Source organism: Ranitomeya imitator, chromosome 9 (genome assembly GCF_032444005.1).
Source record: "Ranitomeya imitator isolate aRanImi1 chromosome 9, aRanImi1.pri, whole genome shotgun sequence".
NCBI lineage: Eukaryota > Metazoa > Chordata > Amphibia > Anura > Dendrobatidae > Ranitomeya > Ranitomeya imitator.
Genome location: NC_091290.1, coordinates 97370547 through 97385511, shown reverse-complemented (window position 1 = coordinate 97385511; position 14965 = coordinate 97370547). Strand labels below are relative to the sequence as shown.

Below are 14965 nucleotides of genomic sequence, written 5' to 3'. Positions count from 1 at the left end.
GCGTTTAAAAAGTTAAAACAGTGCTCCTTCCCTTTTGAGCTCTTCCGTACTCCCAAACAAGGGTTTACCCCAACATATGGGGTATCGGTATACTCGGGACAAATTGGACAACAGGTTTTGGGGTCCAGTTTCTCATGTTACCTTTGGGAAAATACAAAACGGGGGGCTAAAAAAATCTTTGTGGAAATTTTTATTTTAACGGCTCTGCGTTATAAAATTTAGTGAAACACCTGGGGGTTCCAACTTCTCACAAACATCTGGATAAATTCCTTAGGGGGTCTACTTTCCAAAATGGCGTCACTTGTGAGGGGTTTCCACTGTTAAGGCACATCAGGGGCTCTGCAAATGCAACGTGATGCTCGCTGACTGCATTCCAAACTGCGCTCCTTCCCTTCCGATCTTTCCCATGCGCCCAAACTGTGGTTCCCCTCCGCATATGGGGTATCCGCGTACTCAGGACAAATTGGACAACAACTTTTGGGGTCCAATTTCTACTTTTACCCTTGGGAAAAAAAAACTGGGGTCTAAAAATTCATTTTAGCGGAATTTTTTATTTTTTATTTTCACGCCACGCACTTGGGGGTTCAAACTTCTCACAAAACATCTAGATAAGTTACTTAAAGGGTCTACTTTCCAAAATGGTGTCACTTCTGGGGTTTTTCACTGTTTAGGCTCATCAGGGGTTCTCCAAACGCGACATGGCGTCCTATCTCAATTCCTTTCAATTTTGCATTGAAAAGTCAAACGGCGCTCCTTCCCTTCCAAGCTCTGCCATGTGCCCAAACAGGAATTTACCCCCCACATATGGGGTATCAATGTATTCAGGACAAATTGCACAACAACTCTTGGGGTCAAATTTCTTCTGTTACTCTTTGGAAAATAAAAAATTGGGGCGAAAATATCATTTTTGTGAAAAAATGATTTTATTTTTGTGGCTTTATATTATAAACTTCTGTGAAGCACATGGTGGGTCAAAGTGCTCACCACACATCTAGATAAGTTCCTTAGGGGCTCTACTTTCCAAAATGGTGTCACTTCTGGGGGGCTTCTACTGTTTAGGCACATCAGGGGCTCTCCAAACGCAACATGGCGTCTTATCTCCATTCCAGCCAATTTTACATTGAAAACTCAAACGGCTCCTCCCCTGCCGAGCTCTGCCATGCGCCCAAACAGAGTCTCCCCCCCCCCCTTTCCTCCCCACATATGGGGTATATGCGTACTCAGGACAAATTGTACAACTTTTGGGGTCCAATTTCTCCTGTTACCCTTGGTAAAATGAAACAAATTTGGATCTGAAGTACATTTTTTGTGAAAAAGTAAAATATTAATTTTTCTTTAAACATTCCAAAAATTCCTGTGAAATGCCTGAAGGGTTAATAAACTTCTTGAATGTGATTTTGAGCACCTTGAGGGGTGCAGTTTTTAGAATGGTGTCACACTTAGAAAATAACCATCATATAGACCGCTCAAAATGACTTCAAATGTGATGTGGTCCCTAAAAAAATGGTGTTGTAAAAATGAGAAATTGCTGGTCAACTTTTATCCCTTATAACTCCCTAACAAAAAATTTTTGGTTCCAAAATTGTGCTGATGTAAAGTAGACATGTGGGAATTGTTGCTTATTAAGTATTTGTGTGACATACCGTATTTCTTCACTATCATGAAGTACAATATGTCTCGAGAAAACATGTCTGAATCATCAGGATCCGTTGAAGCGTTCCAGAGTTATAACCTCATAAAGGCAAAGTGGTCAGAATTGTAAAAATTGGCACGGTCATTAACATGCAAACCACCCTTGGGGGTTAAGGGGTTAACAGAAATAAACACTTGAAAAAGATCACTGTGTGTAATGACTATATAATGAGTTTCACTTTTTGTATTGAAGAACTTAAATAAATTACGTTTTTGATGATCTTATTTTGAGATGTTGCTGTATATGGCCCAAATTCCTAAAAAGACCGGAAAAGAATTATATTAACCCCTTTCTGCCATCGGACGTACTATCCCGCCAAGGTGGTATGGGCCCGTATGACCACCGACAGGATAGTACGTCATCACTGATCAGCCACGCTCTCGGGGGGGAGCGCGACTGATCGGGGCCAGGTGTCAGCTGACCACCGACAGTATGTGCCTGGAGCGGTCACGGACCGCTCCTGGCACATTAACCCCCGGCACACTGCGATCAAAGATGATCGCAGTGTTTTGGCGGTATAGGGAAGCATCGCTCAAGGAGGGGGCTCCCTGCATGCTTCCCTGAGACCCTCTGAGCAATGCGATACGATCGCGTTGCTCCGAGAGTCTTTACCTCCTCACTGCAGGCCCGGATCCAAAATGGCTACGGGGGGCCTTCCGGCTCCTGTAGGGAGGGGGCTTGCCGGGAAGCCTCCCTGCTGTGCCTGTGTGATCCCTGATCTGACACAGTGCACAGCAAAGTGTCAGATCAGCGATCTGGCCCTATGTAGTCATGTCCCCTCCTAGGACAAAGTGAAAAAGTTAAAAAAATAAATAAATTAATATTTACAAGTGTAAAATTTTTTCTTTTTTTTTTTTTTAATCCTAAATAGAGAAAAAAAAAAAAAATAAAAAAAAATATATTGTTCCAATTAATACATTTCTTTATCTAAATAAAAAAAACAAACAATAAAAGTACACATATTTAGTATCACCGCGTCCGTAACGACCTGACTTATAAAACTGTCCCCCTAGTTAACCACTTCAGTGATCACTGTAAAAAAAAAAAAGGCAAAAAGCGACGCTTTATTATCATACTGCCAAACAAAAAGTGGAATAACACGCGATCAAAAAGACGGATATAAATAACCATGGTACCGCTGAAAATGTTATCTTGTCCAGCAATAAACGAGCCGCCATACAGCATCATCAACTAAAAAATAAAAGTTATAGTCCGCAGAATAATGCGATGCAAAAATATTTATTTTACATATAAAATAGTTTTTATCATATAAAAGCGCCAAATCATTAAAAAATTATATAAATGAGGTATCGCTGTAATCGTACTGACCCGAAGAATAAAACTGCTTTAGCAATTTTACCAAACTTGGAACGGTATAAGCGCCCCCCAAAAAGAAATTAATGTATAGCTGTTTTTTCTAAATTCTACCTCACAAACATCGGAAAAAAAAGCGATCAAGAAATGTCACGTGCCCGAAAATAGTACCAATAACAGCGTCAACTCTTCCCTCAAAAAACAAGACCTCACATGACTCTTTGAACCAAAATATGGAAAAATTATAGCTCTCAAAATGTGGAGAGGCAAAAACTATTTTTTGCAATAAAAAGTGTCTTTTAGTGTGTGATGGCTGCCAATCCTAAAAAACCGCCCCCCCCCAAAAAAAACGCTATAATAGTAAATCAAGCCCCCTTAATCACCCCCTTAGTTGGGGAAAAATAATAAAATTTTAAAAAATGTATTTCCATATTCTCGTTAGGGTTGGGGCTAAAGTTAGGGTTATGGTTGGTGCTAAAGTTACGGTGATGGTGCTAAAGTTAGGGGTAGGGTTTGGATTACATTTACGTTGAGATTAGGGTTAGGGGTGTGGTTAGGGTTATGGTTGGGATTAGGGTTAGGGGTGTGTTTGGGTTTCAGTTAGAAGTTAGAATTGGGGGTTTCCACTGTTTAGGCACATCAGGGGCTCTCCAAACTCGACATGGTGTCCGATCTCAATTCCAGCCAATTCTGCGTTGAAAAAGTAAAACAGTGCTCCTTCCCTTCCGAGCTCTCCTGTGCGCCCAAACAGGGGTTTATCCCAGCATACTCAGGACAAATTGGACAACAACTTTTGGGGTCCATTTTCTCCTGTTACCCTTGGGAAAATACAAAACTATATACTACGTGGCTGTGCAATATACTACGTGGCTGTGCAATATACTACGTGGCTGTGCAATATACTGCGTGGGCTGTGCAATATACTGCGTGGGCTGTGCAATATACTGTGTGGACTGTGCAATGTACTGTGTGGGCTTTGCAATATACTACGTGGCTGTGCAATATATTGTGTGGGCTTTGCAATATACTACGTGGCTGTGCAATATACTACGTGGCTGTGCAATATACTACGTGGCTGTGCAATATACTACGTGGCTGTGCAATATACTACGTGGCTGTGCAATATACTACGTGGCTGTGCAATATACTATGTGGCTGTGCTATATACTACATGGGATGTGTTATATACTGTGTGACCTGTTATATACTGCGTGGGCTGAGCTGTATACTACGTAAGCTGTGCTATATACTACATGTTGGTCACAGCCGGCCGCTAACAATCAGCGACAGGCACAGTCCGTCTGCGAATTGGCGCAGGATTTGAACCATGCTTCGCTGATTAGTCGCACCCAGCCAGCCAAATTCTGTGTATTCATTGCATTATTCTAAAAACTTCATCAATAAACTACATACACATTTTCTACTATACCCGATGCGTTGCGTTAGAATTGGGCCACCATCTAGTTACCTCATAAAAGGACAGTGGTCAAACTTGTAAAAATTGGCCTGGTCATTAACCCTTTTACCCCCAAGGGTGGTTTGCATGTTAATGGCACATGATGGCGGATTAAATCTGCAATCTGCTGGAAAAGACGTAGGCTCAGCGCACGAGCCCGCTTCTATGTGAGACATGATATGACGTAAATGTATGTCATATGTCATGGAACAGAACAATATTGTATCATACAATTATTAGGTTCTGTAGAAGGACGTAGATCTGGGGATTTATTATGATGGAATATAGGCTGAACTGGATGGACAAATGTCTTTTTTCGGCCTTACTAACTATGTTACTATGTTACTATGTTAATTCTTAGATCTTGAAATAAGTTTGACAACTGGATGTATTTACAAAAATGTTCCTGTGCCGAGATAATCTTATAAATGTGCCCCTGCTGTGTGCTGTGTAATGGCTGTGTCTAAAGTTACCGTTACACTCAGCGACGCTGCAGCGATATAGACAACGAGCCGATCGCTGCAGCGTCGCTGTTTAGGTCGCTGTGGAGACGTCAATGACGGCAACACCAGAACGATGCAGGAGCGATCCAGTGACGTACTTATCGTTCTCGCTGGTTGTTAGCTCCATGTAAAAACATTGCTGGCATCGTTGCTTTTGCTGTCAAACAGGACGAATCACACCGACCTGACGACAAAATAAAGTTCTGGACTTTCTAGCTCCGACCAGCGATGTCACAGCGGGATCCTGATCGCTGCTGCGTGTCAAACACAACGAGATTGCTATCCAGGACGCTGCAACGTCACAGATCGTTGTCGTTCTCGTTGTAAAGTTGCTCAGTGTGAAGGTACCTTAACTGTTAAGGAATAGGTTCTGATCATAGCGAACAGCCAATTCTTTTTGTGAGGGAGATCATTTTCTTCTTGCTTGTAATCCCATTTTACCTCAACCAAATGATAATCTGTGATCCCATGCTGTCCTAGCTATATACTCTTTTGTTTCCTCCCCTGCCCAGGACCTGTGGTGGTAAGATCAGACCATGTTCCTGCACGGTCAGATGTAGCCATTACACAGTACACAGCAAGGGCACATGTATAAGATTCTCAGCACAGGAACATTTTTTTTTAATACATCCAGTTGTGGAGCGTATTTTTATTTCAAGACCAATTAATTAAAATTTGTCTGGTTTGTGTGAAAACTCATTTTATTTTAAATTTAAAAATTACTTACCGTATTTTGGTGTTTTTTGATGCCTTTTTTTTTGTTTATACACAGGTTAAAATACAGCCTGTAGCAAAATATGACTGGGAGCAGAGATACTACAGTGGAAATTTGATTGCAGTGTCCAATGCATACCTTGCCTATGCTACTAGAGGTAAATATTTTTTATTTTACCTTTTTAAAGAACTTAGTTTGTTTTTCTTTTTATAAATTAAAGTTAAAACTTGGGGAAATATATTGGAGGACTTCCTTAAAGGAAACTTGACAGACCCACCTCCCCTCTTCCACTCAAAGAAAAAAGTATTTTCCTGCAGACATTGGCCATCTGCAGCCCTGTTGGCTGGAAGTGAACAGTTGACTTTCGCTGCACAGTGAGTTTGCTGGAATGTGCAACAAGTTAGCAGATGGCAATCAAGGAGCAGGGTAGAGTAATTACAGCATGGCAAGTTTTGAACAGCTGACATGTGTCCGGGACAGTCGCGTGTGGAATCGCGTTGAAATGCTGCTGTCAAACTCAGCGGCATTTAATGCAAGCTTGATGCCATCGGGTTGGAAATCTGCCCACCACGTGATCGTGGGTCACCAATGGGTTGGCATGACAACCAGAGGTCTAACAATCACCTCTATTGTTGTCATTGCCCGCTTGGCAATGGTTGGCGCTCAAGGTAAGTCAGCAATTCTGTTACATACAGAACGGGCAATCCCCCCCGTTCCCCCCCCCCCACCCCCACCCCGTTTTCTAGTACAAGATATGGTAAAGCCAATGTTGTTGGTCAAAATTACAACTCATCCCGCAAAAAAAAAAAAAAAGCCCTCACATGGCCATATTGATGGAAAAATAAAAAAGCTATGGCTCTGGGATTAAGGGGAGAGAAAAACTAAAACACGAAAACAAAAAGGGCTGCTGTGTGAAGGGGTTGAATAAAAAAGAACCTAGACATGTTTGGTGCCTATGAACTCGTAATGACCTGGAGAATCATAATGGCAGGTCAGTTTTAGCATTTGGTGAACATGGTAAAAAAAAAACAAAAAAAAAAAACAACTGTTTTGGAATTGCAGTTTTGTTTTTTGAAATTTAACTGCACTTGGAATTTTTTTTCCCGTTTTTGAGTACATGAAGTACAACTTGTCCCGCTAAAAACAAGCCCCCACATGGCCATATTGACAGAAAAACAACAAAGTTATGGCCCTGAGAAGAAGGGGGGGGGGAGAGAAACCAAAACTAAAAAGTAAAAGGGCTCCGCCTTGAAGGGGTTAATATGAGTATACAGGTAATAAAAATGTTAAACTGGTCCTACATATATGCCTCTTGTTTGCAGTTGTTGAGAAATCTTATTTTGTTTCCTTATGTTAATAATTTCTTCCAGGCTTCGGGGCGTGCAGTGCCTGGAAGAAATCTGTCTCCAGTTTTCATTAACATACCAGCCCCCTCCCATGCATGTAACACAGTGGGCAATGTATTTGTGCTTCTTCTGGGCAGGCGCCTGCGAGTCACTGCGACTTCTGCTTCAGTGACTGCACATCGAAAAGATGCTCTCACCACTTCCTCCTTGCGTAGTCATCGCTAGGAACCATGTGTGGAAATTCAAAAACTGAAAAGTGGGGCGTGGAATATTATTCGGCCCCTTTACGTTCAGTGCAGCAAACTCACTCCAGAAGTTCATTCTGGATCTCTGAATAATCCAATGTTTTCATAAATGCCTAATAATGATAAATATAATCCACCTGTGTGCAATAAAGTCTCCTGCTCTGTGATGCTCTCTGTGCTTCAAACGGAACCCTGAGACTATCATGAAGACCAAGGAACACAACAGGCAGGTCCGTGATACTGTTGTGAAGAAGTTTAAAGCCGGATTTGGATACAAAATGATTTCCAAAACTTTCCCAAGGAGCACTGTGCAAGCGATTATAGTGAAATGGAAGGAGTATCATACCACTGCAAATCTACCAAGTCCCGGCCGTCCCTCTAAACTTTCATCTCCAACAAGGAGAAGACTGATCAGAGATGCAGCCAAGAGGCCCATGATCACTCTGGATGAACTGCAGAGATCTACAGCTGAGGGAGGACATCAGTCAGTCGTACACTGCACAAATCTGGCCTTTATGGAAGAGTGGCAAGAAGAAAGCCATTTCTCAAAAATATCCATAAAAAGTGTTGTTTAAAAGTGGCAACAAGCCACCTGGGAGACACACCAAACGTGGAAGAAGGTGCTCTGGTCAGATGAAACCAAATTTGAACTTTTTGGCAAAAATGCCAAACAATATGGCAACACAGCTCATCACCCTGAACTCACCATCCTCACTGTCAAACATGGTGGTGGCAGCATCATGGTTTTGGCCTGCTTTTCTTCAGCAGGGAAAGGGAAGATGGTTAAAATTGATGGGAAGATGGATGGAACCAAATGCAGGACCATTCTTGAAGAAAACCTTTTTGGAGTCTGCAAAAAACCTGAGACTGGGATGCAGATTTGGAAACAGAGAGAGGGTAGCGCACATGAATGGTACCAGCCGGGGAAAAGGGTGCAAAAAGGTCAAAGACCTACTCACCACAGGCGGTTATGCTGAACAAGCATAACAATGTGGAGTGGCTCATGAGGATTCCTAGTCCTGTGGGGCAGATGGACGGTAGCTCCCAGACCATGGCAGTGTTGTCCGGACGTCACAGGGACATCTGGAATCCGGAGATGTGACGTCGTGCAGGAGACTCGGGGTACTGCGTCCCACGTGAGCAAGGACCTGCCGGTCATGTGGTGGAAGGTCCTGCAGCAACGAAGGAGAATGTGGCTTCTCAGCTGCAGCTCCCACCGCAGTCCCTCAAAGAGGGAGCAGAAATGCAAATTAAAAATGTATAAAGCGGTCTGGAAAGAGCGCTGATAACAGAGGCCACCGTGGCACAGGTTGAAGTTTTTTTTAAAAAAACTTTAATCACAACGCGTTTCAACAGCCAATCGCTGTCTTTTTCACACTCCTTAAAGTGTCTGGCGACTGTAGTTTCCCCACACTTATTACCCATTTCATTTTGCTTATTTTAATTTTTTTCTTCCTGATTTTTGTTTAACCCCTTAGCGACCGCCGATACGCCTTTTAACGGCGGCCGCTAAGGGTACTTAAACCACAGCGCCGTTAATTAACGGCGCTGTGGAAAAAGTAAACAGCGCCCCCCAGAGTCGGATTTTCTCTGTGCTCTCGGCTGCCGGGGGTAGCCGAGACCCCAGAGAACATGATTCGGGGTTTTTTTTACCCACCCCGCTTTTGCGATCGCCGGTAATTAACCGTTTACCGGCGATCGAAAAAAACAACAACAAAAAACGCGATTTCTTTTTAATTTCTCTGTCCTCCGATGTGATTGCACATCAGAGGACAGAGAAAAGGGGAGAAAAGGGGTCCCAGGTAGCCCCCCCAATACACACCCATCTCCCCCGATGCTCCTCGTGTCTCCCGGTGGGCGCCGCCATCTTCAAAATGGCGGGCGTAGTGCGCCCGCCGGCCGGCCCCGGGAGAATCTTTGGGGTCTCTGCTACGAGACCCCAAAGAGCATGATCGGGGTCGGTTTTACCGACCCCTGTTTTGTGATCGCCGGTAATTAACTGTTTACCGGCGACCGCAAAAAAAAAAAGAAAAGCCAAGTGTAATTCTCTGTCCTCTGATGTGATCGCACATCAGAGGACAGAGAAATAGGGGGATTCGGGGACCCTATCATACTTACCGGTGTCCCTGGGTCCTCCTGCTGCTCCTCATGGCCGCCGGTGTCTTCTGGGGAAAAGAAAATGGTGGGCGCATGCGCAGTGCGCCCGCCATCTGTCTCCATCTGCCGGCCGGCAGCGGAAGAGCAGTTGGGGCTAAAATTAGGGTTAGGGGTAGGGTTAGGGCTAGGGTTAGGGCTAGGGTTAGGGCTAGGGTTAGGGCTAAATTTAGGGTTAGGGTTGGGGCTAAATTTAGGGTTAGGGTTGGCGCTAAATTTAGGGTTAGGGTTCTTTCACACTTACGTCGGTACGGGGCCGTCGCAATGCATCGGCCCGATATACCGACGCACGTTGTGAAAATTGTGCACAACGTGGGCAGCGGATGTAGTTTTTCAACGCATCCGCTGCCCAATCTATGTCCTGGGGAGGAGGGGGCGGAGTTACTGCCACGCATGCGCGGTCAGAAATGGCGGATGCGACGTACAAAAAAACGTTACATTAAACTTTTTTTGTGCTGACGGTCCGCCAAAACACTGATCCAGTGCACGACGGACGCGACGTGTGGCCATCCGTCACGATCCGTCGGCAATACAAGTCTATGGGCAAAAAACGCATCCTGCGGGCACATTTGCAGGATCCGTTTCTTGTCCAAAACGACGGATTGTGACAGATGCCAAACGACGCAAGTGTGAAAGTAGCCTTAGGGCTAGGGTAAGGGTTGGGGCTAAAGTTAGGGCTGGGGTTGGGGCTAAAGTTAGGGCTGGGGTTGGGGCTAAAGTTAGGGTTAGAGTTGGGATTAGGGTTAGGGTTTGGATTAGGGTTAGGGTTGGCATTAGGGTTACGCTTTGGATTAGCGTTAGGTTTGGGATTAGAGTCAAGGTTAGGGTTGTGATTAGGGATGTATTGGGATTAGGGTTAGGTTTGAGGTTAGGGTTGAGATTAGGATTAGGGGTGTGTTGGATTTAGGGTTTTGATTAGGGTTATGGTTAGGGTTGACATTAGGGTTGTTTTGGGGTAAGGGTTGTGATTATGGTTAGGGTTAGTGATTAGGATTATGGATCAGGTTGGGATTAGGGTTAGGGGTGTGTTGGGGTTAGGGTTGGAGCTAGAATTGGGGGTTTTCCACTGTTTAGGTACATCAGGGGGTCTCCAAACACAACAGCCAATTTTGCGCTCAAAAAGTCAAATGGTGCTCCCTCCCTTCTGAGCTCTGCCGTGCGCCCAAACAGTGGGTTACCCCCACATATGGGGCATCAGCATACTCTGGATAAATTGGACAACAACTTCTGGGGTCCAATTTCTCTTGTTACCCTTGTGAAAATAAAAACTTGGGGGCTACAAAATCCTTTTTGTGGAAATAAATATATATATATATATATATATATATATATATATATATATATATATATATATATATATTTTTTTTTTTTTTATGACTCTGCATTATAAACTTCAGTGAAGCACTTGGGCATTCAAAGTTCTCACCACACATCTAGATAAGTTCCTTGGGGGGTCTAGTTTCCAAAATGGGGTCACTTGTGGGGGGTTACTACAGTTTAGGCACATCAGGGGCTCTGCAATCGCAACATAATGCCCAAAGACAATTCTATCAAAGTCTGCATTCCAAAAAGGCGCTCCTTCCCTTCCGACCTCTGCCGTGCGCCCAAACAGTGGTTTACCCCCACATATGGCGCATCAGCGTACTCGGGATAAATTGGACAACAACTATTGCAGTCCAATTTATCCTGTTACACTTGTGAAAATAAAAACTTGGGGGCTACAATATCTTTTTTGTGGGAAAAAAAAAATATTTTTTATTTTCACGACTCTGCATTCTAAACTTCTGTGAAGCACTTGGGCATTCAAAGTTCTCACCACACATCTAGATAAGTTCCTTGGGGGGTCTAGTTTCCAAAATGGGGTCACTTGTGGAGGGTTTCTACTGGTTAGGTACATCAGGGGCTCTGCAAACGCAACATAATGCCCGCAGACCATTCTATCAAAGTCTGCATTCCAAAACGGCGCTCCTTCCTTCCGAGCTCTGCCGTGCGCCCAAACTGGTTTACCCCCACATATGGGGTACCAGCATACTCAGGACAAATTGGACAACAACTTTTTCAGGGTATTTCAGGGTATTTGAAGTCCCCCATAATAATGACTTCTCCTTGAGTCGCAGCTTCATCTATTTGCTTTACGAGGATATTCTCCATTGCTTCCATTATTTTTGGAGATTTATAACAAACCCCTATCAGTAATTTATTATTTTTTCCCCCTCCCCTTATCTCCACCCACAGGGATTCTACATTTTCATTAAATTCACCTATATTATCACGCAGGATGGGTTTTAAGGACGGTTTTATATACAGACACACCCCTCCCCCTCGCTTATCTATACGGTCATTTCTGAACAGGCTATAGCCCTGCAAGATAACAGCCCAGTCATGGCTCTCATCCAGCCACGTTTCAGATATCCCCACCATGTCATAATTATGCTCCAACAACATTAGTTCTAATTCGTCCATTTTGTTGGCGAGGCTTCTGGCATTAGTATACATGCACTTGATGTTCCTCTCTGTACCTCTATTCTTTCTTAAATTATTAACTGTTCTAACACCACCCCCCATGCCACCGCCACCCCCAACTTCCTTATTTGTGCCCAGGTCTCTATCTGCACTATCTTCCCCTCCTATAAATTGAATACCCTCCCCCCAATCCCTAGTTTAAACACTCCTCCAACCTTCTAGCCATTTTCTCCCCCAGCACAGCTGCACCCTCCTCATTGAGGTGCAGCCCGTCCCTAGCGTAGAGCCTGTAGCCAACTGAGAAGTCGGCCCAGTTCTGCAGGAACCCAAACCCCTCCTTCCTACACCAATTCTTGAGCCACTTATTAACCTCCCTAATCTCCCGTTGCCTCTCTGGCGTGGCACGTGGTACAGGCAGTATTTCGGAAAATACCACGTTGGAGGTCCTTGCTTTCAGCTTGCGACCTAAATCCCTGAAATCATCTTTAAGGACCTTCCACCTACCTCTAACTTTGTCATTAGTGCCAATGTGCACCATGACCGCTGGGTCCTCACCAGCCCCTCCCAATAATCTGTCCACCCGATCAGCGATGTGTCAGACTCGAGCGCCAGGTAGGCAGCACACCATTCGACGATCCCTGTCTTTGTGACAGATTGCCCTATCTGTTCCCCTAATAATTGAGTCTCCCACTACCAGCACCTGTCTGGCCTGCCCTGCTCTCCTATTTCCCTCCTTACTGGAGCAGTCACTTCTCCGGCTTTCAGAGGACATGCCTGGCTGCAGCAGTACTACCCCTGTGCTGTCACACCCCTCATCTGCCAACTTAGCAAACTTATTGGGGTGTTCCAGATCAGGACTAGCCTCCCTAGCACTCTTCCCTCTACCCCGCTTCCTAACTGTCACCCAGCTTGCTACTTCACCATCCTGCAGCTCCATCCCACCATCCCCCCCCTCATCTGTCCCATTGAGAGTCTGCTCCGTGAGCATAAGACTCCTCTCCATATTGTCTATGGATCTCAGTGTTGCCCGCTGCACATTTAGATCCAGAATCTGGGTTTCCAAATGCACAATGTGCTCACATCTTGCACAGCAGTATGCACCCTCGATCGGCTGCTCAAGGACTGCATACATGTGGCAACATGTGCACTGGATGGCATTAACAAGAGTGGAGCACATTTCCTAATGGGGATTGCACCAGACAGAAAAGTTGAATAAAAAAAAATAAAAAATAAATACAGAGTATTAATAAGAAACAGACAGCAATTCAGTAATTCCTCCCTTGGAAACTCCCTGAATCCAAAGTCACTGAATCACAAGTCACACTTACCGCCATCCACACTTACGCTCAGGCCACACTCAGCTCGCTCACACTCGCTATGCTGAAGATTTATAGATTTTTTTTTTCTCTAGTTCCCTTAACAGCAATCCACCTTGCTGTTCAAGTGCACTTCCAAAAAAAAAGTTCCAAAAAAAATTTGCTCTCATTAAAAGAGAACGGGAGAAACCGGAGAGAAGAACGCAAACAATTAGTTCTTTATAAAAGTACCCATTTGATGAAAAAGCTTCTTCATCCTGGGATAAGGCACCAAGACTAGATGTAGCTATCTCGAAGGTCTCTAGAAAATCTTCCCTCCTGTTTGAACATTCAGGAACCCTAAAGGAGGCATTGGATGGGATGACGGACAGTTTTCTCAAACTGGCCTGGGAATCCTCGGCTGGGGCTTTAAGGCCAGCTATTGCGGCCACCTGTGTAGCTAGATCCCTGAAGATTTGGGTAGACAATCTAGAGGATCAGCTGGAACGAGTGCCCATAGAAACCATCTTAGAGGAGATTCTGTTCATCAGAGCAGCAGCGGTATTCTTAGCAGAGGCTTCTGCAGAATCAGCAAAACCGGCGGCCAAGCCAGCAGCACTGGCTAATGCGGGACGTCGTGCAGTATGGTTTAAATGCTGGCTGGGGGATATACAGGTGAAAGTAAAGCTCTGTTCCCTGCCTTGTGAAGGCAACTTTTTATTTGGGCCAGCACTGGATCAGGTGGTGGAAAAGGCCGGAGATAAAAAGAAAAACTTTCCTAAACAACTATTTCCATCCTTTCGTCACTCCTTCGAAGGGGTCGCAGATCCAGCACCTGGATTTGACAGATCATGGGATCGGGCCTAAAGTTAAGGTTCCTCACGCTGCCGTCACAGAGCTACACACAGACCCCGATACACGCCTCTCAAGACAAACAATGAAGCCTGGAGGAGGTAGTGTTGCTGTTGGAGAAACATGTGCTGGAGGAAGTTCCAGCGAAAGAAACGATTTTATTCCTCTTTTCCTCATAAAAAAGACAGCTCCTGGAGGATCATTATCAATCTGAAGGGTCTCGACAACTGATAATTCCTTCATTCAAGATGGAGACAGTAAGATCAGCGATAAAACTCCTCTTCCCACAATGTTAACATGGCTGTCCTAGACCTCAAGGATGCATGCTACCACATTCCCATCCACCAGTAGGATCGCAAGTTCCCCAGGGTGGCAGTACAGATGAAATCCCAAATAAATCATTTTCAATACAGACCTCTGCCCTTTGTGTTAGCAATAGCCTCTCGGGTATTCACAAACCTGATTTCAGAAGTCACGGCGCACCTCAGAGAGAAGGATGTTCTTGTAACTGCGCGATCACCACGGCGCTCAGCGTGCGGCTGCGCGATCGCTGTGGCGCTCAGCATGCGGCTGCGCGATCGCCGCAGCGCCCAGCATGCATATACTTCTGTTTGTGGGGGCACAGCTCCTGCAAAGCAGTATATGTATGACGCATGTCGGGAAGAAGTTAAATCTGAAAGTCTCCACTTCAGTTGTATCTCATTTGCTTCATTTTAAATCCAAAATGTTGACATGCAGGGCGCAAATCACCAAGATTCGGTCTCTGTCAAAATATTTATGGAACTAACTGTAAATTTTTTATTTTTTTTTAATTGTAGAAAAGAGGACACGGAAAGGTATAAAATGTAAGATCGGTTGGGCTTCCAGTGGTCAGATCCCCAGCCACAGGGAAGATGGGAGATAAGTTCCAAACTTGATAATGCCCCTTT

The 14965-nt window shown here is 44.6% G+C and overlaps 1 protein-coding gene across 2 annotated transcripts in view; it reads left to right on the top strand.

The window, feature by feature from the left end:
- EDC4 (enhancer of mRNA decapping 4) overlaps window positions 1-14965 on the top strand; it is a 928397-nt gene that overhangs the window by 85127 nt on the left and 828305 nt on the right. For both annotated transcript variants that reach the window (XM_069740123.1, XM_069740124.1), the window contains exon 4: window positions 5739-5838. In XM_069740123.1, the coding sequence (XP_069596224.1) occupies window positions 5739-5838 (100 nt within the window). The remainder of the gene's footprint in view (window positions 1-5738; window positions 5839-14965) is intronic.